The sequence below is a fragment of the Martes martes genome (genome assembly GCF_963455335.1).
Source record: "Martes martes genome assembly, chromosome: 10".
Taxonomy (NCBI): Eukaryota; Metazoa; Chordata; class Mammalia; order Carnivora; family Mustelidae; genus Martes; species Martes martes.
In genome coordinates, this window is record NC_137898.1 from 107,536,959 (window position 1) to 107,564,352 (window position 27,394).

General features: G+C 42.9%; 1 protein-coding gene and 1 pseudogene across 2 annotated transcripts in view; one reads left to right on the forward strand and one right to left on the reverse strand.

The window, feature by feature from the left end:
* Positions 1 to 18,465, forward strand: part of ALG9 (ALG9 alpha-1,2-mannosyltransferase) — a 95,426-nt gene extending 76,961 nt beyond the window's left edge. The window contains exons 15-16 of the mRNA XM_080815855.1: positions 14,733 to 14,851; positions 15,140 to 18,465. Of these exons, the coding sequence (XP_080671981.1) occupies positions 14,733 to 14,851; positions 15,140 to 15,177 (157 nt within the window). The 3' untranslated portion in view covers positions 15,178 to 18,465. The remainder of the gene's footprint in view (positions 1 to 14,732; positions 14,852 to 15,139) is intronic.
* On the reverse strand, positions 4,780 to 5,601 carry LOC308351904 (RWD domain-containing protein 1-like; annotated as a pseudogene). Its single transcript has 2 exons — positions 5,526 to 5,601; positions 4,780 to 5,403 (listed from the first exon to the last, which is right to left on the reverse strand). The product of its transcript is annotated as an RWD domain-containing protein 1-like (transcript).
* Positions 18,466 to 27,394: the final 8,929 nt, after the last annotated feature.

Genomic DNA, 27,394 nt, shown 5'->3' on the forward strand with positions numbered 1-27,394 from the left:
AGAAGAAGTGCATCCAGCAGCTGTGAGGCCTAAAAAGAGTCTGTGGCACCTGTATCCATTTTGGTCCTATGTGGTGGTCTGCTTGATGGCAGCCATTGTGTCCCCAGCCCCTAACCCCAGCAGAAGCAGGATTGTTTATTTCTGGAAGAGAAGAAGACCTAGAGAATCACTGTTAAGGGCGATTGAGTTGGAATCTTTTGTTCTAGTTATTGTAGTGTAACACATCATTCCAAACTTAGCAATACAAAAGAATAGCAATTATTTATTGTTTCCCTCATGGTTGGTCATGGGGTTGACTGGGCTCAGCCAGGCAGTTCTTCAGCTGCTCGTGTTGTTCGTGCTTTGGCTGTCAGGCGGTGGTTGGTGCTAGAGGCCTTGCAAAGGCTTCCTCCCGTGTCTAGCAGTCTGTGCTGGCTCTTGGCCAGAACACCTACATGTGGCTTCACCCCGTGGCCTACGCTTCCTCCCAGCATGGTGGCTGGCGTCCAAAAGCTGGTATCTCAAAAGCTATAAAGTTTTTTTATGACCGAGCCTGGGAATGCATACAGTGTCTCACTCATGTCTCATTCTGTTCATTGAAAGCAAGCCACTTGAATAACCCGTGTTCAAGGGGAGAGGAATTAGATTTTCCCGGTCGATGGGAGGAATGTCAAAGAATTACGGACGTGTTTTAAAGCCATCACAGCTCTTTTGATGCCATTCTTCATCCAAATTGGATAATTTTTGAAATTTTCCTTTTTAAAGGAAATTTCTAGCAGAAGAGACATATGGTGCACAAAATAGTCCAGCAGGCCGTTCATCTGCAGCTTTTTGCTACCCAGGTGGAAAGGGAGTCTACACCCTATGGCGGTATTTGGTTGCAGGCCAACAGTTTGACTTGCTTCAGATGGTGTTCACGTCCTTTGGGTGGAATTAGTTCTCCCTCCTAATCAGTAACCGCAGCGCTCTTGTCTTTTCCCTGCACGGCAGTCATGGTGGTACCACAGTTCCTCCATCTCTGCCGAGAATGCTGAGAAATTGTAAGGAAGACGAGATCAGGGTTTCTGAACTTTGTAATTCGTTACAGCGCATTATTCTCACTATTTTGTTTCTTTATCAGTTTTTGGCCTCCCCCCTCTTTTTAAAAATCTTATCCCAGATACCTTGCTGGGACCTTTCATCTGGCAGAGCTACCCGAGGCTAGATTTGGCTTCAAAACACATTGGCATTTTGCTCACCGCAGTCTTCAACTGCTTAATCATTGAGATCTGCTGACATTTTAAAAAGAACAGACCTTTTTTTGGTTTTGTTTTTCTGAAGCTCAGAAACTGTGCTTCCCGGTGTTTTGAAATTCTCTAGAAAGAGGCTGTGGACAGACCATCTGTGCTGAGTGCTATAGAGACTCAGGTTTGCAGAGCGTGTACAGTCTGTAGGATTGGCCCCCCTTTTAGCTTAGACCAAGCAGCTGGCATCATCAGAGGTCTTTATTCTGAGTTCCTTGAGGATAGAAACCACAAATCTTCTTGAATCGCTACAACACCTAGCACATACTAAGGTCTCAGAAAACATTTATCAAGTTATTTGTTGTATTTCAGGTTTTTAAGTATAGTTGACATACAATGTTACATTAGTTTGAGGTGTACAACAGTGTTTCTACAAGTTTATAAGTTAAGCTGCTTTGACCACAGTATAACTGCCATCTGTCACCATACATCACTCTTACAGTATCATTGGCCATATTCCTTATGCTGGGCCTTTTATTCCCATGACTTATTTATTCCATAACTGGAATCCTGCATCTCCCAGCCCTTCACTCATTTTGCCCATCCCCTACCCACCTCCTGCTAACATCCTTCAGTTTGTTCTTTATATTTATAGGTCTGATTCTATTTTTTGTTTATTCATTTGTTTTATTTTTTTAGATTCCACATATGAATGAAATCATATGATATTTGTCTTTCTCACCCTGACTTATTCACTTAGCGTAATATCCTCTGGGTCCATTCATGTTGTCTCAAAATGCGGTCTCCGCCCTCTTTATGGCTGTGTAATATGTTCATTGTGTATATATACCACATCTTCTTTTTAAAGTAAGTTTTTAATTTTAATTCCAGTATATTTAACATACAGTGTTAAATTTCTTTCAGGTGCACAATATGATTATGATTCAATAATTCTATACATTACTGAGTCCTCCTGATAAGTGCATTCTTAATCCCCTTCACCTGTTTGACCCATCCCCCTCCTCCCTGCCCTCTGATGACCACCAATTTGTTCTCTAGGGTTGAGAGTTTGTGTTTTGGGTTCTCTCTCTCTTTTCCTTTGTTCATTTGTTTCTTAACTTCCACATATGAATGAAATTATGCAGTATTTGTCTTTCTCTGACTGACTTATTTCACTTAGCATTATACTCTCTAGGTCCATCCAGTGTATTGCAAATGACAAGACTCATTTTTATGGCTGAGTCATATTCCGTTGCACATATGCCCACCGCATCTTCTTCGGTCATCTGTCGATGGGCACTTGGGCTGCTTCTGTATCTTGGCTGTTGTAAATAATGCTGCAGTAAACATAGGAGTGCACTTATCTTTTTGAATTAGTGTTTTCATTTTCTTTTGGTAAATGCCCAGTAGTGGAATTATAAAATCATATGATATTTCTGTTTTTAATTTTTTGAGGAACCTCCATACTGTGGTTACACTAGTCTGCATTCCCACCAATGGTGCGCAAAGGCTCTTTTTTCTCCACATCCTTGCCAACACTTGCTGTTCCTTGTGTTCATGATTTGGGCCATTCTGACTGGTTTGAGGTGATATCTCATTGTGGTTTTGAATTGCATTTCCCTGATGATGAATGATGTTGAGCATCTTTTCACGTGTCTCTTGGCCAGCTGTGTGTCTTCTTTGTGAAACGTCTGTTCAGGTCCTCTGCCCGTCTTTTAAAGGGTTTGTTTTCTGATGTTGAGCTGTATGAGTTTTTTATATATTTTGAATATACACTCTGTATCAGATATATCATTTGCAAATATCTTCTCCCATTCAGTAGGTTGCCTTTTAGTTTTATTAATGGTTTCCTTCACTGTGCAAGAGCTTTTTATATTGATGGTAGTCCTAATAGTTTATTTTTGGTTTTTCTTTCCCTTGCCTGAGGAGACATATCTAGAAAAATGTTGCTATGTTTCTCTGATGTCAGAAAAATTACTGCCTGTGTGCTCTCTTATAGGATTTTTATGGTTTCAGGTCTCAGATTTAGATCTTTTTTTTTCTTTAGAGATTCATTTATTATTTGAGAGAGGGAGAGTGCATAAGTTGGGGGAGGGGCAGAAGGCGAGAATCTCCAGCAGACTTCCTGCTGAGCCGGGAGCCCAGTGCAAGGCTCTGTCTCAGGACTCTGAGATCATGACCTGAGGCAAAATCAAAAGTCGGATGTTTAACTGACTGAGCCACACAGGTGCCCCTCAGATTTAGATTTTTTTTTTTTTTAAGATTTTATTTATTTATTTGCCAGAGCGATCCCAAATAGGCAGAGAGGCAGGCAGAGAGAGAGGGGGAAGCAGGCTCCCCACTGAGCAGAGAGCCTGATGTGGGGCTCGATCCCAGGACCCTGAGATCATGACCTGAGCCGAAGGCAGAGGCTTAACCCACTGAGCCACCCCAGATTTAGATCTTTAATCCATTTTGAGTTTTACTTTTGTGTGTGGTGTGAGAACGTGATCCTACTTCCTCTTTTTGCATGTAGCTGTCCAGTTTTTTCATCACCATTTGTTGAAGACACTCTTTCCTATTTATTGTGTTCTTGCTTCCTTTGTCAAAGATTAATTGACCATAAGGTATGGGTTTATTTCTACGTTCTCAATTCTGTTCTCTCAATCTGTGGGTCTATTTTTGTGCCAGTACCATACTGTTTTGATTACTACAGCTTTGTAGTATATCTTGAAATCTGGAATTGTGATACCTCTACCTTTGTTTTTCTTAAGATTGCTTTGACTCTTTGGGTCCTTGTGTACCATACAAATTTTAGGATTATTTGTCCCAACTCTATGAAAAATACTGCTGGTATTTTGCTAGGGATTGCTTTAAATTGTAAATTGCTTTAGGTAATATGGACATTTGAGCAGTATCCGTTTTCCAAATCCATGAGCATAGACTGCCTTCCATTTGTTTGTGTCCTCGAGTCTCTTTGGTCACTGTTTTACGGTTTTCAGAGTACAGTTCTTTCATCTCCTTGATGAAGTTTATTCCTGGGTATTTCATTTTTTGGGGTGCAAATGAAAATGCTCTTGTTTTCTTAATTTCTCTTTCTGCTACTTTGTTATTAGTGTATAGAAATGCTATTGATTTCTGGGCACTAATTTTGTATCCTTCCACTTTACTGAGTTTGTTGATTAGTAGTTTTTCGGTGGAGTCTTTAGGGTTTCCTAAGTATGGTATCCTGTCATCTACAAATAGTGAAAGTTTTACTTCTTCCTTACCATTTTGGATGTGTGTTAGTCCTTTTTCTTGTCCGATGGCTGTGGCTGGGATTCCAGTACTACGTTGAGTGCAAGTGATGAGAGTGCACATCCTTGTCTTGTTGGTGATCTTAGAGGGAAAGCTGTCAGTTTTTCATCGTCAGGTGTGATGTTAGCTATGGGGTTTTCTGTTGTTGAAATTTTGAGGTCAGTTTATTAAGTTCAGTGAGGAAAGCTATAAGAAAAATACTCTCCAGAAAATTATTTTTTCTTCGAAAAACAGGAAAGAAAAGTCATCACCTCAGCACAGCCCCAGGTGCTGTGGCAGTCATGCCTCCCTGCAGAGGGGGCTAGTTGGTTAGATCACTCTCTGGGTCTGCAGGACTGTGGTTTGAATCATCCTCCTCGTCCTCTGTTTCCTGGAACAGAAATTCATCCACCTCTGCATTGTTTCCAGCATCCTCCAAACACTGCATATCCAGTGTGTTACGATCATGATGTGTTTCGAATGGTTGTTTCCCACTTAATTCATTTTTTTTCCTGCTTCTTTCATTCATTTCTTTTTAATTTCCAGGAGTTCTGGAACAAACTTGGCCTTTCAGCTTAAGAAATTCGCATTTGCAGCAGGAGTGGCATGAAGTAATTGCTCTTCAGCTTCTGCTGCTGCTTTCTCTTTTTGTTTATTTTCTTCTCTTCCAGTTTTTATTTGACTGCTTTCATTTAATTTTTCTTGCACAACAGTCACTAAAGTAAAGATCATCACCCTACCGAGATTTTCTTCTGCCTGTAGTGCTAATCATTTTAAAAAGTCTGAGACAGCATTATCTTGTAGATATTCCTGGGAGAATATTTCATAAAGAGCGGCTTCATCTGGGTATTTGTCACTGTATCAGTGAACTTGAGGGTGGTCTGGACAGTTTCATCATTTTCTCCAGCCTCAGATGTCAGAGTAATTGTGAAACTGGGTGCATTTTCTGATAATACCAGTTAATGGCCCTCTCAATCCCCTCCTCCCCGTCCCATCCTCACAGCACAGCTGTACTGCAGGTGAGAGAACAGGAGCAGGACTGGCCCTTGACAGGGGGAGCTCAGAGACCTCTGCCTGTGAAGGAGTCGGGGTAGATGGGCTCCAGAGCCTCCAGCTCGTGCTGCTTCTCACCGTCCTCTGTCATCGTGGCCCCCACCACTGCCCGGGGACCGCCCAGCCACCCAGGTGGCGTGCTGCAGCGGGGACCACGGTGCGCCGGGATTGCTGGCAGCGGCCAGGCCAGCGCAGGTGCCCAGTCCCCGGCTCTGAGGCTCTGGGCCCAAAGCCAGGCCTGCTGAGCAACAACCCTACACGGGGCTCCACCACACTGTGGAGTTTTAATGTATGACCTTTGTTGTGCCACTGTATATTCATCATACGGTGTTGGGAGTTTTCATCATGAATGGATATTGAATGTTGTCAAATATTTTTTAAGCATCTAGAGAGATGATCATGTGATTTTTTTTTTTTTTCCCATTTTGGTGTATCACGTTGACTGATTTGTGAATATTGAACCATCTTTGCATCCCCGGAATACATCCCATGTGGCCATGGTGGATGATCTTTTTAATGCATTGTTGTATGCAGTTTGCTGATATCTTGTTGAGGATTTTGCATCTGTGTTCATTAGTCATACTGGCCTGTAGTTTTCTTATTTTGTGATTATTTTACATTCTTTTTAAAAAATATCAGTGTATTTTATTTTAAAAATTTTATTTGACAGCAATAGAGAGAGCACACACAAGCAGGAAGAACAGTGGGGAGAGGGAGAGGCAGACTGGCCGCTGAGCAGGGAGCCCAACGTGGGGCTTGATTCCAGGACCCTGGGATCGTGACCTGAGCTGAAGGCAGACGTTTAACTAACTGAGCCACGCAGAGCCCCATTATGTCACATTCTTAGAACCGGATTTATGCTAGATAAACAAGAACAAGTGAAATAAGGATTTCTTTAGAAGCTGATGCCCTCATTCAGTAAGAGAAAGATTTGTTGAGTGGCTGACGGGCTTCCGTTTGCTGTCTCTTGGAATGCTCCTTCTTAGGATGCATGCACTGAGCTTGAAGGAGATCCACAGGCCGTGTGGAGAAAGGAGTCCCACATGGAGGAGGCCTGAAGGCCCTTCGCACTAGCTGAGCTCCCAGTCCACAGCCAGCCCCAGGACTGTGGCTGTTGTGAAGATTCTAGCCAACACCAGGTGAAACAGAAACCCCCCATCAGTGACCCACACATTTGAGAGAAGTCACAGATTGTTTCTGTGAGCTAAAAAACCATCTTATTTTAAAGTATATTCACTGTGTATTTCCTCTCTGAAAATCTTGTCAGAATCGTCTACCTGATGTGGTTTCCAGTGTTACTCACTCTTTGTCGCGTAGGTGTAGTCCAAGTAAGGGTCCAAAGAACAGAGACAGACGGTTTTGCACCTGGTGTAGTGTCTCCTCCACAGGAGTGGTGGCTGGAGCATGTAATACCTGCATATCGAAGCAGCCATAAGATGGAAAAGATAGTAGTGAAGAGTGTCTTCCCGGCACCGTAATGGACTGAAGGTCAGGAAATGGCCAGTTGCCTAAGAATGGTTCTTTCTCAATTCCCTTTTTCTGAATTTTGGCTAAAGGTGACTGGCAGGAGGTTATGGTATTAGGCCAGGCGATTGACCAGGGCCATGGATCACTTAAATGATGCAGTCTGTACACCAGTCTTGTAGTGCTGTGATTACAACTAGTGCCTCAGCGAACTTCCAGACCATTACACGCGTCTTTGGAGGCAGCTACCAAATAGTCAAAACTGGGAATGTAGTCACTGAATGTCAGGGGTCTGTTGGACATCCCTGTTGGAAATAAAGTGTCATGGTGGTCACGTCGGTAATGATGACTCAGTACATTTTATGTAAACTGAAAGCTTGGAGAGGTTACATGACCTCCTGTATTAATATTTTCTTTGGGGGCACCTGGGTGGCTCAGTGGGTTAAAGCCTCTGCCGTCGGCTCAGGTCAGGATCCCGGGGTCTTGGGATCGAGCCCCACATCGGGCTGTCTGCTCAGTGGGGAGCCTGCTTCCTCCTCTCTCTCTCTCTCTCTGCCTGCCTCTCTGCCTACTTGAGATCTCTGTCTGTCAAATAAATCTTTTTTTTTTTTTTTAAGATTTTATTTATTTATTTGACAGAGTTCACAAGTAGGCAGAGAGGCAGGCAGAGAGAGGGGGAGGAAGCGGGCTCCCCGCTGAGCAGAGAGCCTGACGCGGGGCTCGATCCCAGGACCCCGAGATCATGACCTGAGCCGAAGGCAGAGGCTTAACCCACTGAGCCACCCAGGTGCCCCCAAATAAATAAATCTTTAAAAAAAAATATTTTCACTGTGGGTGCCCTCCGTATGTCACTTGTGCTGTAACATCCCATGGGACTCCCTTCCCACCCCCGCACACTGTAGTCTCCTACTTTCCTTGGACCCATCGGATAGATGTCTTTAGGACTGAGTTGTTTGGGAAGTGAAGAGAAAAAAGAGCTTCATATTGTTTTTGGTAATTCCTTTTCCTTGTAGAAGATGAATATTGCCAGAAGCAAGGGAGGTAAAACTAGATGCTCTGGTTTAAGAGTTAGGTAATCCTTTCTTCTTTCACAGAAGAATATTTATCGAGCACTTTCTGTGGTACTGTCCTAAAAACTGGAGGTACGGCAGTTTGACCAAGTTCGTTCTTCAAGAGATTCTCGAGGGGTATAACATAGAGCATGTGACTCCTGCATCCTTCTGTCCTGTTGGGAAAATAGATAAATGTCACCTCTGCTCTACTTACTGAACATTAGTGTCCCTTCCCCCATTCCCTGTTAAAGAATCTTAAAGCACAGTCACAGTTTGGATGCATATGAGCTTTTTGAGCAGTTCTTAAGTGGCTTGATATGGGACTGTAGGTTGAGGATGGCTAAGATTAAGTCTTGAGGGGATTCTGAGATTCTCTGCAGAACTGAAGGTTTGTGAAAGGCCGTTTCTGTGCTGAGGTCGTGGACAGTCTGTCACTGGAGTACGAACTAAGTGCAAGAGAGACAAAAAGACAGGAAACCAGCTTTAGTAAAAAAGAACTGGCAATGGGTTTAGACTAGAGGTTCACAGGGGTATTCATGTTCAGATGGATAGATGAAAATTAGAAAACCCGAGGATAAGGGTGTTTTTCTTTTTCCTTCCTTCCTTCCTTCCTTCCTTCCTTCCTTCCTTCCTCTCTCCCTTTCATTCTTTCTTTCTAGATTTATTTGACAGAGAGAGCACACATGCAGGGGGAGCAGGAGTGGGAGAAGCAGACTCTCCACTGAGCAGGGAGCCCTCCCCACCAGGCTCCATCCCAGGACTCCTGGATCATGACCTGAGCTGAAGGCAGATGCTTAACCAACTGAGTCACGCAGGCACCCCTGGATGTTTTCCTTTTAACATGAAAAATTGACCCAGCATTGCATTTGTGCCTGTTGAGCTGGCGACCTCAGGGGCTGGCTGGCAGTCTTCCCTACACGTCAGCAAGGGCAGATTTAAATCTCTGCCGCAGAACCCTCCCCAGCCCTGATCAATAGGGCTGGTAATTGAATTAGAAAACATTCTGAGCTGTCGGCTAATTATGCTATTCGGGCAATTGCTTTGTCCACCTCGATTTCATCCTTGAATTGCTTAAATGACTTTCTCACTGGGAGGGGAAGTCAGTTTCCATCATGGAGGCACACGTTTTGCGTCTCCCTAAATTATGCTGCCTGTGCTTCCCTAGGGCAAAACTTTGGCATTTCACATTATTACAGACATTGTTTTATGAGTTTTGATAGACGTTAGTTTGTTCTGATTTGTATTTCAGTCTGATCTTTGTTTCCAGGTCTCCGAGTGTTTCCTGGACTATGTTACTCCAGCGCTCCACTGCCCTTTTCTTTCACTAAAGGCAAATAACTGATTTCAGTTCCCTTCTTCCAGCAATAATAACACAACTTAAAGGCCCCAGTTGTGTTTAACATATTAAAGCTATTGATGGTAAAGAAATAAATTTAGAGCAGCAGCTATAGTGTTAGAAGTGAAGAATTCAAGCCAACTCGGGTTTTGGATTTAAAAAAATTAGAATCAACATACATATCCAGAGGTGTGTATATTGACTGCTCGTTTTATCTTCTAGAAGATACTAGTTGCTTTAGATTTCAAAGGTAGGTAATGTTCTTAAAGACGACAAGCAGAATCTCTAGGAGAAAAGGAGATTCACATTCTAATAAGGTTTTTTCCAACGCCAAGCTCTGATGATGAATAAATTCTTCTTAGGGGCACCAGGGTGGGTCAGTCGTTAAGCATCTGCATTCGGTTCAGGTCATGAGCCCAGGGTCCTGGGATGGAGCCCCACATCGGGCTCCAGCCCTACATCGGGTTCCCTGCTCAGCAGGAAGCCTGCTTCTCTCTCTCCCACTCCCCGGCTTGTGTTTCCTCTCTTGCTCTCTCTCTCTCTCTCTCAAATAAGTAAAACCTTAAAAATTAATATATAAATAAGTACGTAAATAAATTCTTCTTAGCTTCTCCTTATACAGAGTCCCTACCTTTTTTATAGTTTTGTGTTCAGGCTTAACTAGAAATGACTTCTTGCTTCCTGAACACATAATAGAATTGGTGCTGAATTTCTTGTGATTGTTCCCTGAAGAAGCATGGCAGAATCAGGGTGCTTCACAGACCTCTCGAGGTATCCAAGGCAGACCTATGCTTGTCCTTAGCAAGATGGTCATTACAAACCACACATCAATGGGACTTCGAATTCCCCTTTGAGAGTGGGAATCTTCTGTCCACCACTGTTTTTCTGGCATTTAAACCATTGCTTGACATGGTGTCCAGTCACTGGTGGAAGGAATGAATTGAGTTAAACTCAGATCTCATTTGTATATAATGACTCCCTCACTCTCTGCAACATCCCTTTTCTTTCCTTCACTCCTTCCCTGTCTGCCTTCCATCCATCCATCCATCCAGCATCTGTTCTTCAGCACCACTATGCACGTACTCTGTGCCAGACACTGTGCTGTTGGTAAATAAAACAGATTTGGTCCCAGAAATCTGGGGAGGGCTTGTTGGGGACAGACAGTAAATGAGTTAACCAACAAATAAATGTATAATTACAAATTGTGAAGAGTGTAATAAACACACGAGGTGCACTGAGAATAACTGATAAAAAGGGAAACCCAGGCTTTCCTAGGACGTGGCAAGACCTCTCAAAGTTGCCCCCAAGATGAAGAATAAAAAATGAGTCAGACTTAATTATGAGAAAAACAGGGTGGAAGCATGTTCCAGGGAGAGGAGGGACAGCATGTTAAGGCTATAGGGTAGGGAGGGACTGGTAAGAGGCTGGTGTGGTGGGAGTGGAGTGGGCAGGAGGACAATGTGCAAGGGGAGGTGGGACAAGTAAGCAAGGGCCAGATCTCCTAGGGATTTGTAGACCATGAGAAAGAGTTTGGATTTTATTCAAGCCATTTTTCTGGTGGGTGCTGAGTGGACAGAACACTTAACCTAAGATCTGTAGATTTGGTAATGAAAGAGCAAGTTGCCTTTCTTTTGAGTATATCTTGGAATGTTGGATGGAGAAAATGAAATGATACAGTAAATGCTTTTTCCACACCTATGCAACCCTCAGTGTTTGTCCTCTCTTCTCGGTGGGTATATTATCACTTTGAACTTTGGTATTCGCTTTTAGTATTTAGTGACTGCTGTGTCATCATTACGTATCATTTATATTCTGTATTTCCCAACTAGATCACTAGTGTTGGCAATTTGTGTTTCTTTTCTGTGTTCATGTTCTTTGTCATTTTCCCCTGTGGAGTCACTTGTCATCTTCGTTGCATATATTCTTGCTACTAATCCATTCGTATGTATTGCACATACTCTGTCCAAATCTACTTTATCTTTTTACCTTTGTCTCAGTCCACCTTTTCCTTCAACAGTGATGCATAGTGGCCCTTCTTCCATTTCAGGGCAGTCAGTATTTTTGATGATATCCTCTGTATGGCCCAAGATCTCTTCTGGAGTTTCTGGGCATGATCTATCAGCACATCAAGAAAAATACTCCATTGCCATTTACTGTCTTGCTCAACAGACATTTCATTTTTTTACATTTTGTAGTTATTTTATAAGTGACTTACAAAAATAAGAATAAGAGCTTAGTAAAACAAAAATAAAACCTTCATTTGAAATCTTAATAATTTAAATGTAGGGACCGTGAATTTTTGTTCCATATTCTCCTGGTTCAGAATAGATATACGTAGATACATAGATACCTGAAATGGACCCCTGTGAATGCAGTTGTCATGCATGGACCTGGAATATATCCATCTTGGAAGTACTGGTTCCAGATTTTAAATATATCTCCAGTAGATTCTAGCTTATCACTTCTGCTTGTTCTAGCACTTGCATCATCAAAGTGAAAAACTAGAATTTCTTGAAACCTTTAATGGCTCATAATTTTGTTGAAGAGAATGTAACTATCTTCTTGGCTCCACAGTTCAGACATTGTCATTCTTAGATTTATAAACCAACTAAAATGATAGATCCATTGAATTTTTAAATTTCTTCCCCATATATACCTTTCTAGTCACCTTCATATACTAACCTGCCTTCAGCATTTGTCCACTTAGGGACTATATCGAATAAAATTTGGCCCACAGACATCATAAAAGTTGAAGGAATATGGTCCTATGCCTTTTTAAATGTAACAGGGTGGTCTAGGTTCTTGCTGCAAAACATTGATGAAGTCCTCCCTGTGGAGTAACTAACTGAATCAAATACCTTATTTTCTTTTAGTTCTGAGAAATACATCGCTCACTCTTTAATTCCTGAGTTGGAGAAGACTCGTCCATATATATTGCAGAGGATACAGTCCTCTGAAGACTCCGAGTCAGACCTTCTACGTAGGATCGGTGTCACCATCCTCTCTAGGGCTGCTGCTCTTCGTCTCTTTGCACCCATTTCTGATCTACTAATTGTGAAATGTCTCCCTCTGTCCGTTTTCTTCTCATTGTCATTATGGACAGAAAATTTAAAGATCCTGCATTCTCAGTCGTGCTCAATGAAAGTTAAAAGCCGACTGCAAAGATAGTGTCTCAGCTCTTTTATACCTTATTGAAAGATGATACAATAATTTGGGCAATGCAATTAGAAAATTGCAGGATATAATGCAATAGTGATTACTTTTGCATCATCTTTTTGATGACTTCATCATTTTCCTTTGTCTTATTTTACTTTTCTTAAAAAACGTAGTTGTAATTAATCTGAGATACAGGAAAAAATAAATAAAACCACTAAGATCCCATAATATAGCTCCAATTATAAAAGGTGGCAGTGGATCCATATGGTAATTACAAGATAGAATGAGTTTTATTCTATTTTTAAAAATAAGGAGAATTTCTCTTTGTTCTTAAGAAGATTCTAAAGCAAATAACATTATGAACTAAGTCTCCCCAAATAGTAAGAAATTGTTAAAAAAAGAAATGAAACACTCAGATTGGACCCAGCAGACCCGATGTTCTGCTGGAGCTGCCTGAAGGGCTGAACTGACCTTGTTAACGAGGCTTTGATTGCAGAGTCCACTGGCATGGAAATGACAACTGAATTAGTCTCAGCCTCTCTTTACTACACCGAAGCTTGCAGGAGTTTCCTGTGGCTTACCATTCTCTGTTCTGACCTTCCCCGTCTCTGTGCAGCATGGACAGAAAGGATAAACTAACTTCTCTTTGACGGAGGTGGGTGCTTCCTCCTCCTGTTCATTTTGTTAGCAGGCCGGCTTTATCTCGGGAGTCTCTTCTAAGCCTCTTTTCTATCAAAGCCCTTGAGCTGTTAGCTGTTGAAATAAAGTGCATCTCTGTTGAGCACAGCGCACTGCCAGCGTCCCATTTGGGGAGAATCGAAGAGGTGTGTATGCCAAGCACGATATCATTGTGTGCAGGCACTGTGGGAGCCTGCCAAAGCCAGAGGGAGGCTGCCAGGACAAATGCCACGTTGACATGACATTTACAAGTTTAGAGTCTGGAAGAGGACTGGCAGCAGAACACTCTTCGGCTCCCTCATTTAGGGTGGCAGTAACTGGGCCAACTTGTGATTTTCAGACTCAGAAAGCAGAGTCAAGAAGTAAGACTTCATATAGAATTCCAGACTCTCGCTGCCACATTTTCTAGGAAGTGATGAATTCGGTTAGCCTGTGTCTGGGATGCAGGATAAACCGTGGTGCAGATCAAGAGCGCGGGTTACCGAGTGCAGAATCTGGAATCAAATCTGGGTTTCAATGAGGGCTCTATGGTTTACTGTGTGACCCTGAGCAAGTTACTTCATCTGTAGCAGCCTCAGGTGTCCATGTATAACGAAGTAGGGATAATAACAGCACTTTCCTGATGGGGTTATTGGGTGAATTAAATAGGGTTTTTTTGTTTTGTTTTGTTTTTTTTAAAGATTTTATTTATTTACTTGACAGAGAGATCACAGGTAGGCAGAGAGTCAGGCAGAGAGAGAGGGGGAAGCAGGCTCTCTGCTCAGCAGGGATGCTGAGGCAGATGCAGGGCTCGATCCCAGGACCCTGGGATCATGACCTGAGCTGAAGGCAGCGGCTTAATCCACTGAGCCACCCAGGCGCCCCTCAAATAGGGTTTTTAAAAGTGTGAGCACTTTTTCCAGTGCTTGTCCCATACTGAGCGTTCGATACACGGGAGGCATTTTCCCACATTCTTCAGAGACTCATGAGAAATTCAGATTTTCCACTGTTTGTGTATTTTGGTAACGAGTGGGTATATTGTCACCTGCCAGAGACATGAGCTTGTGTGTATACTCTCTCCCTCTAATTTAGGCATTGCTGGAACGCTGCACAGGAAGCCCAGGACATGGCTTTCTTTACCTCTCCTAGGAAACTTAGAACTGGAATCAGGATCATTGGAGCATTTGGCATGTCTGCAGTCTTAGATACAGCAACCGCTTGGGTGTTAAGAATTTATTCCAGTAATAGCAGTCCTTTGATTGACCTGAAACTTTTCTATGGTGTATTCTATGCAAAGTGAAGGCCTAGAGCTATTCTGCAGGAAACCCTGTGGCTTATTAGGGACACCATCCTTTTGGTGTTGGAGACAAGGTACTTGGTCTTGATTAAATCTGTTTTCATGATCCAGTAGTTAAATGACAGATTTTTTCTGTGCTACATACATAGAATATGATCACTACTGCACTTACGTAACTTCCATTTTCAACACTGCTGGTAAATTCTCTCAAATGATGAAATTCTGTCTTGTCTTTTTCTTTTTGCTTTCTTGTTTTTCAGATCTTCAAGGTTGCTGCGGGCATTCTATGTCCCCTTCCTGTCAGATCAGTATACAGCGTATGCAAACTATACCATCCTCAAACCCCGGAAAGCAAAGCAAATCAGGAAGAAAAGTGGAGGTTAGCAACACGCCTGTGGCCCCAAAGGATGACCATCCTCTTAACTAGCGATTGCACTGACGGGACTCCCTCCAAGTCATCATTTGTAACATTTGTAATAAAGGCGGTCTCACACGGATGCTGGAATCTGGGTGCTTTGGGCTGATCAGAGTCATTCACATTCACGTCTTGCCTGTGTCTCTGTTCTGCATGTAAACTTTTTGCAGCTGGGCAGAAAAAGGCCCTACAGTCTGGTAGATAATGTTACTCTACATCTTACTGTTTTTCTTCTGTTCAATTGTTTACTAGACCGGAGAAGAGCAGAACCACCTTACAGGAAGAATTGAAAATCCCAGAACTGGATGGCCGCGTTAAACTCTTCTCCATGCTCTGGCCTGGCATCTGAGAACTAGCAAGCCTCTTTTGGGCCATATGGGCTTTCTCCACCAAAGCTGTTTGGCAGCTCCTAGCATTCCTTGTTCAAATCCTAGTGCTGAAAATGAGCACAGCCTAATTGCCAACCTACATGTCCTTTTCACCTCGTGCAAGACTAAGCTTCTCTTAAGCACTTCACAGGACTAGGACCCCGTCCTGGAGATATCTCAGGAAAAAAGGCAACCATTTGAGGAACTGTAACCTAATTTCATTATATAGGATGCCTCTTATTTTCATTTTATTTCCTTTACAACAAACCGTAACTATGTTTTCTTTAAGTTTTAGCATGCCGTTTCTTGAATTCAAGACTTCTCTGTAGAAAGGTAGTATCCAGAGACCAGGCCATAATTGTACAGGACATTTTTGGAGAAAATTAATTCTATCACTTGGTAGGTTTGGATGGCCTCACATTTTTAAGTAATGTATTCTGAGGCCATTTCTGAGGAAATTAAGACTTTCCCTTTTTTTCACAACCCTAGTGGAAAAGGCCAGTGTGTATTTGTAGCACTGATTTTTGAGTCTGTCTATTGCAAAGCACATTCTGCATGGGGGCACTTTTAGTCAAATAGGCAATGATAAAGACCTGATTAAAATGTAATGAGTATATACTGTGACTATACATACAGTACTCCACAGTTTACAAAGCACTTCTACATTATCTCATTTGGTCCTCACAATCATGGCGTGAGGCAGACAAGGCAAGTGGTTTTATCCCCATTTTACAGATAATCACTTCGGGGTGGGGGCACGGGGAAGGTCAAGTGGCATGCCCAAGATCACATGACCAGTCAGTAACAAAGCTAGGACTGGAACCTGGGTCCCCTAACTGCTCCCCTAGTGCTCTTCCTACTTCCTCTCTCGACTCTGAAGACCTCACTTGGAAGAATGATGGTGTTGGCCAGAGACCCGATAGATAATGTAACTTTCTATTTTAAGGAAGACGTTTACCTGTATTTCTTGGAGTTCTTCAGAACCTCCACTGTGCCTGTCAGCCCGTCACAGCAGCACCCTACCATGCAGCCCAGCCTGTGGCAGGAAAGTAGTGCTCGTGTTTGGAAGCCCTGCTCCTTGGCAGCCCCACAGGATCTATCGGTTGGATTCCCACATAGGCCATCTGGGGTCCTATTCTAGGTGCCTTATTTCCCTCAAGGTAATTGTGTCTAGTATCTGCATAGAGGATAAAGCTATTTTCCAGAGGTTTCATCTTTCATTTTTCAGGGAGAAGGGCTTTCCAACAGGAACTGATCCCAAGAGAGGAGAAGAGAAGTCATAGGGGAGGAAATGGCCGGTTCCCACATGACAAGTCTCCTCCTTGGTATCCCTCTAATGGAATTTCTGGGTTTGAAGCGTTGGAGAGGAACTCAGTGTAGACAGCTTAAAACAGTAACTGGAGAGTGAAGATAAGCCAGGGTCCCACTTGCTGCTTTAAAGTTTTCTGGCATTTAACCTAGTATTTGGTCCCTGCTTTCTGAGCCAAATACTGGCTTCTGTGGTCTGACTCCAGGGTAGAGAATTTTTGGTGAAAGAACTTGTCCTACCTGCAGAACAGCATACTGTCATTCACAAGGGCTAAAGCCCTCTACTTTTTGCAGAAGTAAATGAGCCCCATCACGGAGGTCCAGGGTGAGTAGCTGTTTTCCTGATCTGAGTGATACAGTGCTGGTCTATTTTATCATCTTGCATGTTTAAAAAAAAAAAAAAGCCTTCTGAGTAAGAACTTACTGTAATAGAGCACAAAAAAGATCACAATTGATCCAGGGATTCCTTGGGAATATCCGTTCCCACCCCTTTTAAGACCAGGTTTCGGTTTCCTCTGTTCTAGGTCCATCTTTAGGGAGCACAATAGATGGAACACTGTGCCAAATGCTGTGGGTAAGGGATGTAAAGGTGAATGTTTTTTGTTATAATAATGAGTATTTCTCATGTGGTGTTACATAACCACACTAAAGAAAAATCTCAATCTCAACAACCCCAGGGAGGCCAGATTTGCCTGGGAAAGAGTTTTGAAACACCTGGTCACACAAGCCTTTCTCTTCTGGAGAACCCATGTTCAGCATGAGCTACCAAAACTCTGCTCACCATGAACATGTAGTCTCTGGGGCACTCATTTCTCCCCAGGTTGTTGAGTATTGAAAAATGAAGGACCACAGATTATTTCTAAGAACTTTGATTATGGAGCTGAGCGAGGGAGTGGGTGTACTTGGCAGTTGCAGGGCTTGCTGATCTCTAAAGTTCATTTATTTCTTAGTGATCTCTGAGTGGGACTCAGTCTCACAACCCTGCGCTCAAGAGTCACGTGCTTTTCAGACTGAGTCAGCCAGGCGTCCCCCTGATTTTTAGATCTCAAGCAGCCTTATCTGAACCCCAGATCTTAAGAAACTGAGCCCCATGAGTGAACCAGATGCTGTATTAGGCATCTGTCATCAAAGTGTGCCTATCACCCGGTACACTCCGGTGAAAGATCGATCAGTCACTTTAATCTCTTGGGATAATCATTGAAAATGGGAACCCATACTCTTTTATCATTGAAATCAAGTTTAGAAACACATTGTTGTAAATCAAGGTGACTTGATCTCAACCATTTGTTTGGGTCATTTTTCCTGGTTTGGAGTTCTGGGGAACAGCCTTAAAAACCGCATGTGATTTTATAGCATTAGATCTGGAGTGTCTGTTGGGGCAAAGTACCAATCGCTGTCCTTTATTGTGTTGCGTTTCATGGGATTTATTGAGATAATTCACTGTGATTATGCTGTCATCTACCCAGTGTCTGGCAGCTCTGTTGTAATTATTTTCTCTGAAGAGGGCAAAGAGGCACAATTTCATCCTTGCCTCCACAGCCTATTAAAGCGCACGTGTAAATTCTTAAGTCACTACATGAAATGCCTCGAGTAAATGGATAGATGGATGTGGGCCTAGCTTTGTCCTTTGGCAACAGATCAGACTTCTGTGTGGCATTGGATTTCAGAGGCCCTCTGCTGTTTTGGTAAATCTAGGTGAATGTTACTTTTAATTTTTCCGACATATATGACCATGTAATTCGTGCTGCACGTGAAATCAGGAAGCAGAGCAGTGTTGAAGCAAGAGTCTTGTCCAATTCATTTGTCTTCCTGATCCCCGTCCTTTATCTCACTTGTCAGTGTTTATATTACATACCTGCATTTTCTGTAAACGAAAAAGTTAAATAAATCTTGGCAATTTGATTTTCTTGTTCTTAGGGTGATATTTTCTCTTTTGCATCTAGGTTTTAAATCTTTGGCGGAGATTAAAACTCAGCTCCTCCCATCTCCACCACTCTGACCCTTCAGCATATAGACCTGCCTCCCCCAGGCCAAATAGCCTGGAATGTTTATTCAGAAAACTCTAGGAAGAAGCCTTTGTTTATGAAAGCCCCGTGAGGGTTAGTGTTATTGTACTAGTGGAAAAGCCAAGCATCGGGAGCGCTGGGACGATTATTCAGCGGGTCAGTGTTGTGCCTAAAAAGTGATCCTTTTTGGATCCACCCTAGGCTTTTGGATGGAAAATCTCTGGACTCTGACAGTTTTCACATTCACAGAAGCGTGGATCTGGTAATATTTAATAGGTAATTTCCCCCTTTGGGGGTTGTCAGGAGCAATAAAATGCTTTTTTGTGAATGAATTCCTAGTATCATTCCCATACCTTGTTCCTATAACCAGTAACTCTTAGTAGTTATCTGGTTTTATACTATTGGTTACCAGTTTTCTTTCCGTAGAACCCAAAATGCCCACGAAACTTGGTTTATTTCTGTCAAGTCAGTTCAGAGAAGGGTGCTTTATTAATATAATTCCAGGAGGGAGAAATCCACAGCCTTAACTTATTTTTCTCTGTCTAGAATGTCATCCTTCTCTTCCGTTACTCTGACTTGAAAGGGCAGCTTGAGTCTGTCTCTTGTCTGTGAAGCTGTTCTAGACTACAGGATTACTTCCTTTCCTGACCCCTCACAAGTACCTAGTGTCTTTGCTAATGGCAGGGGACCTTGACACAGGATGCTTGTAAACCAGCCCCTCAGGAACATCGCTGGCACAACTGTGGCAAAGCCCATGTCACACTTGTGTGTATTCCCAGAGCTCTAGGCAGTTCCCTGAACATTTTGGTAGTGTACATGTTTGTTGACAGTGGAGGAAAAAAAGTAGAAAGAAACCTACAACTAATACACAGCTTTTGCTTTCACTTTGGCAAATTTTTAGACCAGGGAAAACATAGCAAGTTGTAAGTCCTCTGGTCCAAGGGCAGTTTGGAAGGCGTGAATGTGGCTCAATATTGTGTGTGTTTTAGGAATTCTCCCGGAGCACACACAGATTTTCACACTAAGGCAGATTCCCCAGATTCCTTCTAAAAAGAGATTTGGTACCTTTATTGAATATTTCTATTATTATTTGATTTTGGACTGTCAGACTTAGCTCAGGAGACCTTCTGAATGAGTTTGGGCCAGATGGCTTCCCCTCCAGGTGTGAAGGAGTGCTCCATTCCTATCAGGCGTGCTAGGAAAGGGAGGTCTACCTGCAGGATGGCTTTGTAAGGGATCCGTTCAAATTCAATAATACCAAGCTAGTGGGTGATTTTTTTTTTTTTTTTAAACTGAAGGCTGTTTTGGCTCTTGTCAGCTGTGGAGTTTAACATAGACCTGACATTGAAACAAATCATAAGTCATGGATTTGATAAACAAAACAAGGCAAATTGAGATGGGGTATGAAGTTACAGAATTGTAGCGACAGACTGGGAATTCCTGTTGTATCTTCTTCACAGAAATAGCTCATGATGAAATTAAAAATTGGATTAAATAACGCTACCTGTTTGGGTGCATTAAAAAAAAATGGCTTTAAGTGACCCTTAGGTGTCTTCATAAAATACTTAAGTGTAGTAGTGTTTTCTCTTTGTTCCTGTTTTCTTTCTTTCTTTCTTTTTTCTTCTGGTTTCTGGGCTGCTTGTTGTGTGACAACATGCCTGGAGATGAAAGTGTGAGCTGTTGACTCTCGATGGTTCCAGTGTGTGAATTAAATGTATTCTGCCCAGGGTTTTTCACAGACTTACAACACAGGTTCCAGCCGTCCCCCACCATAGGAGGGTTCTCTTGGGCCTTCACTGACCTGCAGAACTGGTGTTTGGCAACAGCTGCCATTGTCCTGTAGTTACTGTTTGAAGTCTTGAACCTCAGCTTGCCGAATGAGAAGGGTGTGCTCTTGGGTCTGCCTGCTCTTGGGGCTGCCTGCTCGCCGCCTCGGCGGCGTCACCCTCAGTGCTGGAGAGGACGTGACGGTAAAGCGGTGATCCTCAGGCAGAGCTGCGTGACAGACTTGCCCGGAGACCCTTTACAAAATTGCCGCTGTCTGCTTGGGTCCCCCCAAGGAATTCTGGGTTTGTGGTCGCAGATGGGCCCTGGCATCACTAAAAACAACAACAACAGACTTTTTATGTGATTTTTCTATCTGCTGCTATTGCCATTATAGATTGGAAGGCAAATAATCACTCCAGAGATCCAAGGTAATTGAGTAGGCAAAATGTTCGGTGTTTTTTTCTAGTTATAATCCCCGGCTATGCATGCAAGCTTCCATCCACACCTCTTGCCATCCTCCCAACCCCACTTTTTTTTTTTTTTTTTTTTTAACTGCCTCTCAAACCTTACCTGCCCTTATTACCCATTCTCTCTGGGCCCTGCTTTCTGGGAAACAATTAACTAATACGGTACTGATGTACACTAATGGATGTTAATGATTTCCTGTAGTTCTCTTCCCACTGATCCTTCCAGCACATGTGAATGGCAACACATCTGGAAAAGAGAAATGACCCATTTTGGCAATTTCAGACCCATTCAAGTGCCATTTTATTGATGGATTGGGAGGAGTGTGTTGGAGCAGGGGGAGCCAACCTTGAGGAAGGCTGCCTGGTCTTCCAGTTCAAACCCTGTCGACCAGCACTGCTTGGTCTGCTCAGGTAAGAGCCTGTGGCTTTTGTGAGCGGAATGAAACAAGTGCAGGCGGGTGGTGAGCCTGCTTCGTAGAGCTTATATATACCCCCCACTCTGGGACACATGCAGTGAAGACCTCGCCTTGGTTGCTGTGCCCCTGGTTTGCGGCCGAGTCCCTCTGGAGCTGCTGCTACCCTCCTACCCCCGCCATGCACACACAGACACGAGAGCAAAGGTTAATCTCATTTTGAGAGAAGTGACCTGAAGTGTGCGCACTCAACCGACAAGAAAACTCCATGTGTCATTCAGCCGTTGGCTTTGCTGCTTTCTTGCCTCTATTAACAAAACTTCACTCAGCCTCCCGGGTATTTCCGAGAATATATTCTCACTCTTTTTTTTCTTGCCAGTAAAATATTTGTGGAGTTCTGTAGCAAAAGAGGCTGGTTTTACAGTGCTACATTTATAAAAGAATCTTAGGCGGGTTTTTTTTGCCTTTTTTTTTTTTTTTTTTTTAAGTATCCCCTTCCCCTTCCCTTGGGCCTTTTCTATAATTGTGTTTTCACAGTCTGTGATTACTGGAGATAGTCTAAAAAATAACACCGAAGTTTAAGTTTGTTGCCATGGTTTTTTGCGGCCTTTTTTTTTTTTTTGGTTTTGTTTTTGTTTTACTTCCAAGTATCACTGTTTCTGAAAACTTGTTGCGACAGCCCTGGTGGAGACTTCCCAAAGTGCCCAGCAGAGGGCAGCCCATTCTCACTGAAAATTTCGCAGTTCCTTTTCTTCAAGGAAGCTGATTTTGTTTCAGTTTTTGCTGTATTCTTGGTGTATAAATTTCAGTGTAAATGGAAATATCTGAGCTACATTTCTTTAGAATATGTATCCCTACATTGCACTGGTATGTTGTTGTAATTGCAAAAATTTCTTTTCAGTTAATTTCAATTCTCTTTAACATGACTTCAGTGGTGTTCATAGGTAATAAAAGGCATGTTTTTGGTTGATGGTGGAGAGCATCCAAGGCTACTTTCAGTCGTAATGACCTGCTGTTTGCCTGTTGTCAAGTTTCCAAACATGAGCAAAGGGCGTCCTAAACACAATCTTGACTTTGCCTCTACTCACTGATATTGTCAAAGGCAACACAAAAGATATGTGAATGGGCAGGGTGCTCCCCTCCATCAGATGCCTCACATTACCCCCAGTACAGTAGCTCAAAGGAACATACTAGTGCTTAGCAGGGGCTGCGCCCCTATTAAAGTAATGGCCTTAGGATACCTCCGATGGCTCCTCCTGTTCAGGGCATGGGATGAAAAGCAAACATTTACAGAACATTTACTTTTAAAAGTGTAGGGTATCCACAGACAGGCCTTGAGGACCAGACAAGTTCAGCTCTTTGATATAGGAGACTTGCTTCTTTATCTGTGTGAAATCTGATAGACACCTGCTTTTGAACTCAATCTTAGAACTATATGGGAAATATATTGTTGGTTTCTTTTTTCTTTTCTTTCCTTTTCTTTTTTCTTTTTCTTTCTTTTTTTTTTAAGTTATGGAATGCTTTATGAATTCATGGGTCATTCTTGGGAGAGGCCATGCTAATCTTCTCTGTATTGGTCCAATTTTAGAATAGGTGCTATCAAAGCGAGCATGGGGGTTTGGGTTCGGGGGTTTTGGGTGTGGTTTTTTTTTCCTTTTTTTTTTTTTAAGATTTTATTTATTTGACAGAGAGAGAGAGAGAGAGAGAGATCACAAGCAGGCAGAGAGGCAGGCAGAGAGAGAAGGGGAAGCAGGCTCCCTGCTGAGCAGAGAGCCCGATGCAGGGCTCAATCCCAGGACCCTGAGATCATGACCTGGGCTGAAGGCAGAGGCTTAACCCACTGAGCCACCCAGGTGCCCCATCCTTTACTTTTTTCTTTCTTACACCCTCTAGATCGTCAGATTTGCTCTTTGGAGAAATAATATGAATGATAGCTAACATCTATTAAACATTTAAGCTTGCAGGAGTGTTTGGAGTTGCTTTTTTTCTCGTATAATTCTTACACCAATTTTGAGTTTGATAACTGTTATTATCCTCTTCTTAAACTGGATGCCAAGAAGTATTACACATCTTGCCCAAGATCACCTAGGTAGGAAGCAGGGATTCAAACCCAGGCATTCTGACTCCAGGGCTCTCTCTTAACCATGACTTCCTACTCCCTATTTCAAGACCTCTTTGTAGTCCACAGTCCTTGAGCTCCTTTTTTGCATATTATGTTGAGGTATCTGGAATGATTAGACAGGCAGAGATAAGAACATGATCTAGCCAAAGTCATTTCAGTCTTTTTACAACCTTCCTAATCTGCCTCCAGGAACCATAGGCTGGAGATTGTTTAAGTAAGACTACACAGATAACAGAGTCAGTCTTTCTAGGGGCTTTTTTAGAACACTGTGTGGCCCAGCTAATTTTAATCACACAGCTAGATCAGAAAGGGAGCTGATTTCCTGAAGTCCTAGAAGTTAGTGAAAATTCCGGTTTCTGATTATAGTCCCAGCTGAATTTCTGCTGAGATGTGAGTGGCATGTCTAGGGGCTTTAGTATTGGTTTTTTCTTACTCCTCTGACCTTTTTCCTAATAGATCTGCTGGGCAGTTCAGGAAAGACAGTGGGAGAAAATAACCATCTTCAGGGAACTGTACAGGAAAAATCTTTCAGGGTACAAGGAACATTTTAAGTAATCTGTGTTTTGCTAAATCAAACCTCTGTTTAGTTGGAACCTGGGCACAGTGTGCCTGCATGCTGAAAGCCATTACTTATGTTGGCTGGGGCTAGTGTAAGACAGGTGATATAGAGGCTTATAAAAATAAGAAAGAAGGAAATGTGGACTCTGTGGACGTATCAGGGCTAGAAGGGAGCAGCTGGCGGGAGTGGTCCATTATCCATATTTATGGATGCCATGGGAAAGACCAGCCAGGGGAGGCAGAATCTTGTCTACAGTGTGGTAACTAACCAAGAGCCAAAAGGTTGGTTGGTTTGAATACATAAGAATTTTCACGGTTCATGGTTCAAAAAGCATAAACACCCTGGATATTGGTATCCTAGATTGCATCCTGAAACAGATAAAAGGCAGAAAAATGGGTGAAATTCATGTAGAATCTGGAATATAGTATATAGTAAAAAAAAAAAAACAAAAGTTCAGGTGGATATATTGAACATGAAAAAATCTCCCTTCCATCCCGTTCCCCAGGTACCCTGTTATCTTCCCATAACCAACCAATGTGCTTATGTGTGTTCTAGAGCCCCCCCCCCTTTTTATGCTTACACAAGCGCATGTGAGTGTATTCTACTTTAATAAGTAGTAGGATACTATGTACACTGTTCTGGCACTTTCTCTCTCTCTCTTTTTTAATCTTAAAATATTTTAATACTACCTGTTTAGGAGCAATCTATTATTTCCAAGCATTTTCAGCTTAAGTTAAAGCCCACAACCTCAATAACACTGTGTACCTTGCTTTTTCATTTAACACTGTAACAAAAGGGGTTTGTTTTTGTTTGTTTTGTAACAAAGGGTTTTTGTTGAGCTGTGTACAGGGATAACCAGGGGTCTGTCCTAAGAATGTCAGAGCCCATAATAGAACTTAAATGCTTAAGACTTTTGAGAAAGGTCGCCATGCCTGTTTGATCTCCAGGTCTGTTGTAGCTTAAATATGCCCTTGAGGTTAGAGGAAGTACTCACTCATTCTGGCTGCTGTTCTTGCGAGTTGGGGGCCTGCCCACGTTGAGCACAGGTCTCTAGATGTTCTCTTCTTTTGTTTGTTGTGGGCACCAGTTCAGTGAACACTTGCTGCTTAGTAACCTCTAACGTTCGTGTAGCTCTTTTCCTTTACAAAGCACTTCCCTTTATGGATCTTATTTCTCACAAGAGCCCCAAAAGACCTCAGCAAAGATTTGCCCCTAGTTTTTCACCAATGAGAAAACCTTCTGGAACACCTTGAGTTAAGTCTTCTCTAAAGTCATGTGTACTCCTTTCATCTTTTCATACTGGCCCTCTGTTGCCAGAACTCAGTAGATTGGAATGTTTTCTTTCCTGCTTCTATTTCCTCAGCAGGTAACTATTAATGGATAATATTTGAGGGCTTACTCTTGTCAGGTACTAATTGCAGCACTATAAATACATTATTTAATCTTAACAACCACATGAGGTAAACTTTACCACTCTATGCTGTAGATGTAGAAACCAAGATTCAGAAAGGGTAAGTTATTTGTCCAGTCACACAACTAGTAATTGACAGAGGTGGGATGTCAGTCTGGGTCTTCCTGATTTCAATGTATACTTTTTTTTTTTTTTTTAAGTAGTCTCCACGTCCAGCCTGGAGCCCAATGTGGGGCTGGAACTCATGACCCTGAGATCAAGAGTCAGATGCTTAACTAACTGGGCCATACACATACCCCTCTTTTAACCACTGTGTATATTGTCCTGAATCAGAACTGGCTGTCCCATTTCCTGGATTTGCTCTTCTCAAGAATTCAAGAGAAGTTGTGCTCTGGAAATCCAAGACCTTTTTTATATGTAGTGATAAACTGGTGTGGAGTTAGAAGATGAGGCCAGGAGTGATAATAATCCATGATGAGGAGTTTCACAGCTGCTTAATTCATGGTGACTCATTGTGTGACTCTAGGCAAAGCCTCTTCTTCTTTGTCAAGTATTCCCAGCCGTAAAAATGCAATTAAAAATTTGAGGTGAAAATACTTGAGTTCCACAGGGTTCAGACAGTTATTGTATAAATATAAATTCAGAATTTCATTAATGCAGAGGTGATAATTACTGCTTTGCAATGGATTAAGTACAGACCTGGGAATCCGTTTACCAGGGTCATCTTGCTAAATGAAGATAGTTGGAAAATGCCTGCGTGTGCCTCAGGTTTCCTGGGTGTGAACCGGACCAACTACCACTTCGTTATCATCTACCATTTCTTGACCGCCTGTTCAATGGGAGGACACTTGCGGGTCTGCCTTGAGAGATGAGAGAACCACCTGCATACAGGTCTTTGTCTCGCACTTGGCCTTCTCTTCCAGGGGGGTGCTCTGAAGCAGATCGGCTTGCATGAGCATTTATTTTGTAAAGCCCAGCGGACGGTGAGGAAGACGCGAGCTGAGTCCGTGAGGCGGGGGCCGGAGAGCACGACCGTCATGTCCTTCAGACTTCCGCGGGACTGACCCTTTTCTGCTGTGATGCTGGGAGCTGTTACAAGCTCTAGAGGTGATGTCTGTTGATCCCATCTGCTTGTGCTTCTCCGTATTCTCCATGCTTTGTGTGACAGGAATGGGGCAAGTCTGACCCTGTCTTCCCTTGACTCACCAGATGCGTGAACTGCACGTGGGTGTCCGAGCACAGTGTTTCTGTGCTGAGGATCTCACGCTGTTTCCCAGGTGTTGCTTTAAACCCCAGCTCAATCTCAACTGCTGCTTCTGGCACTCCCTGGTCATTTAGTTTCGAGTGTGTGTGTGTGTGTGTGTGTGTGTGTCTGTCGGCGGCGGGGGGCACAAGGTGGGGCAGGGGGAGAACATGGGGAGGAGACCGGAGGCGGAATAGAGAGGATGTGGCCGCAGCTCAGAAGCCCAGGGCTGTATTTGTCGTGTTTAGCTGTATTCCAGGAGTCCAGCAGAAGAGGGATCTGTTCAACCTGGCAAAAACCATGCCAACAGGGACAGAATTGCTTATCCATAGGCAGTTGCCGCTGTCCTTTGCTCCTTCCGGACGAGAGGCGGCCTCCAAAACTCTTTTCAGACTCTTCCTGAGCAGCTGCTTGTTGACATGGAAATCGTTTTCTCAGATGTTTTAGAATCCGTGACTTTGGAATATCTGTGTGCTTTAGAATCACGAGGGCGCACAGTCAAGTGCCCCGCCCTACTCTCAGAGGTTCTGATTAAGTGGATTTGGGGTGCAAGCCAGGAATATGCATTTTTTTCACATGCATCTGAGGTGATTCAGATAGTCTGTGGACCACACTCCCCAAAAGACTTAGACTTTGTTCCAGTTTCCATTTGGCCCAGTTTTTGAAATAGCCTCTTTCTGCTGTAGCCTGTTTTAATGACTTCCTTTATTGAAGGATTTATTAGCATCTCCATGTTTACTACCTGTTCTGTTCTCACATCATCACAGTAACTAGAGAGGGACCCAGAGGTGGTTAACTCTGTTTTATTGGGGGTGAGGGGGTGGGAGGTGGGATTGAGGCATA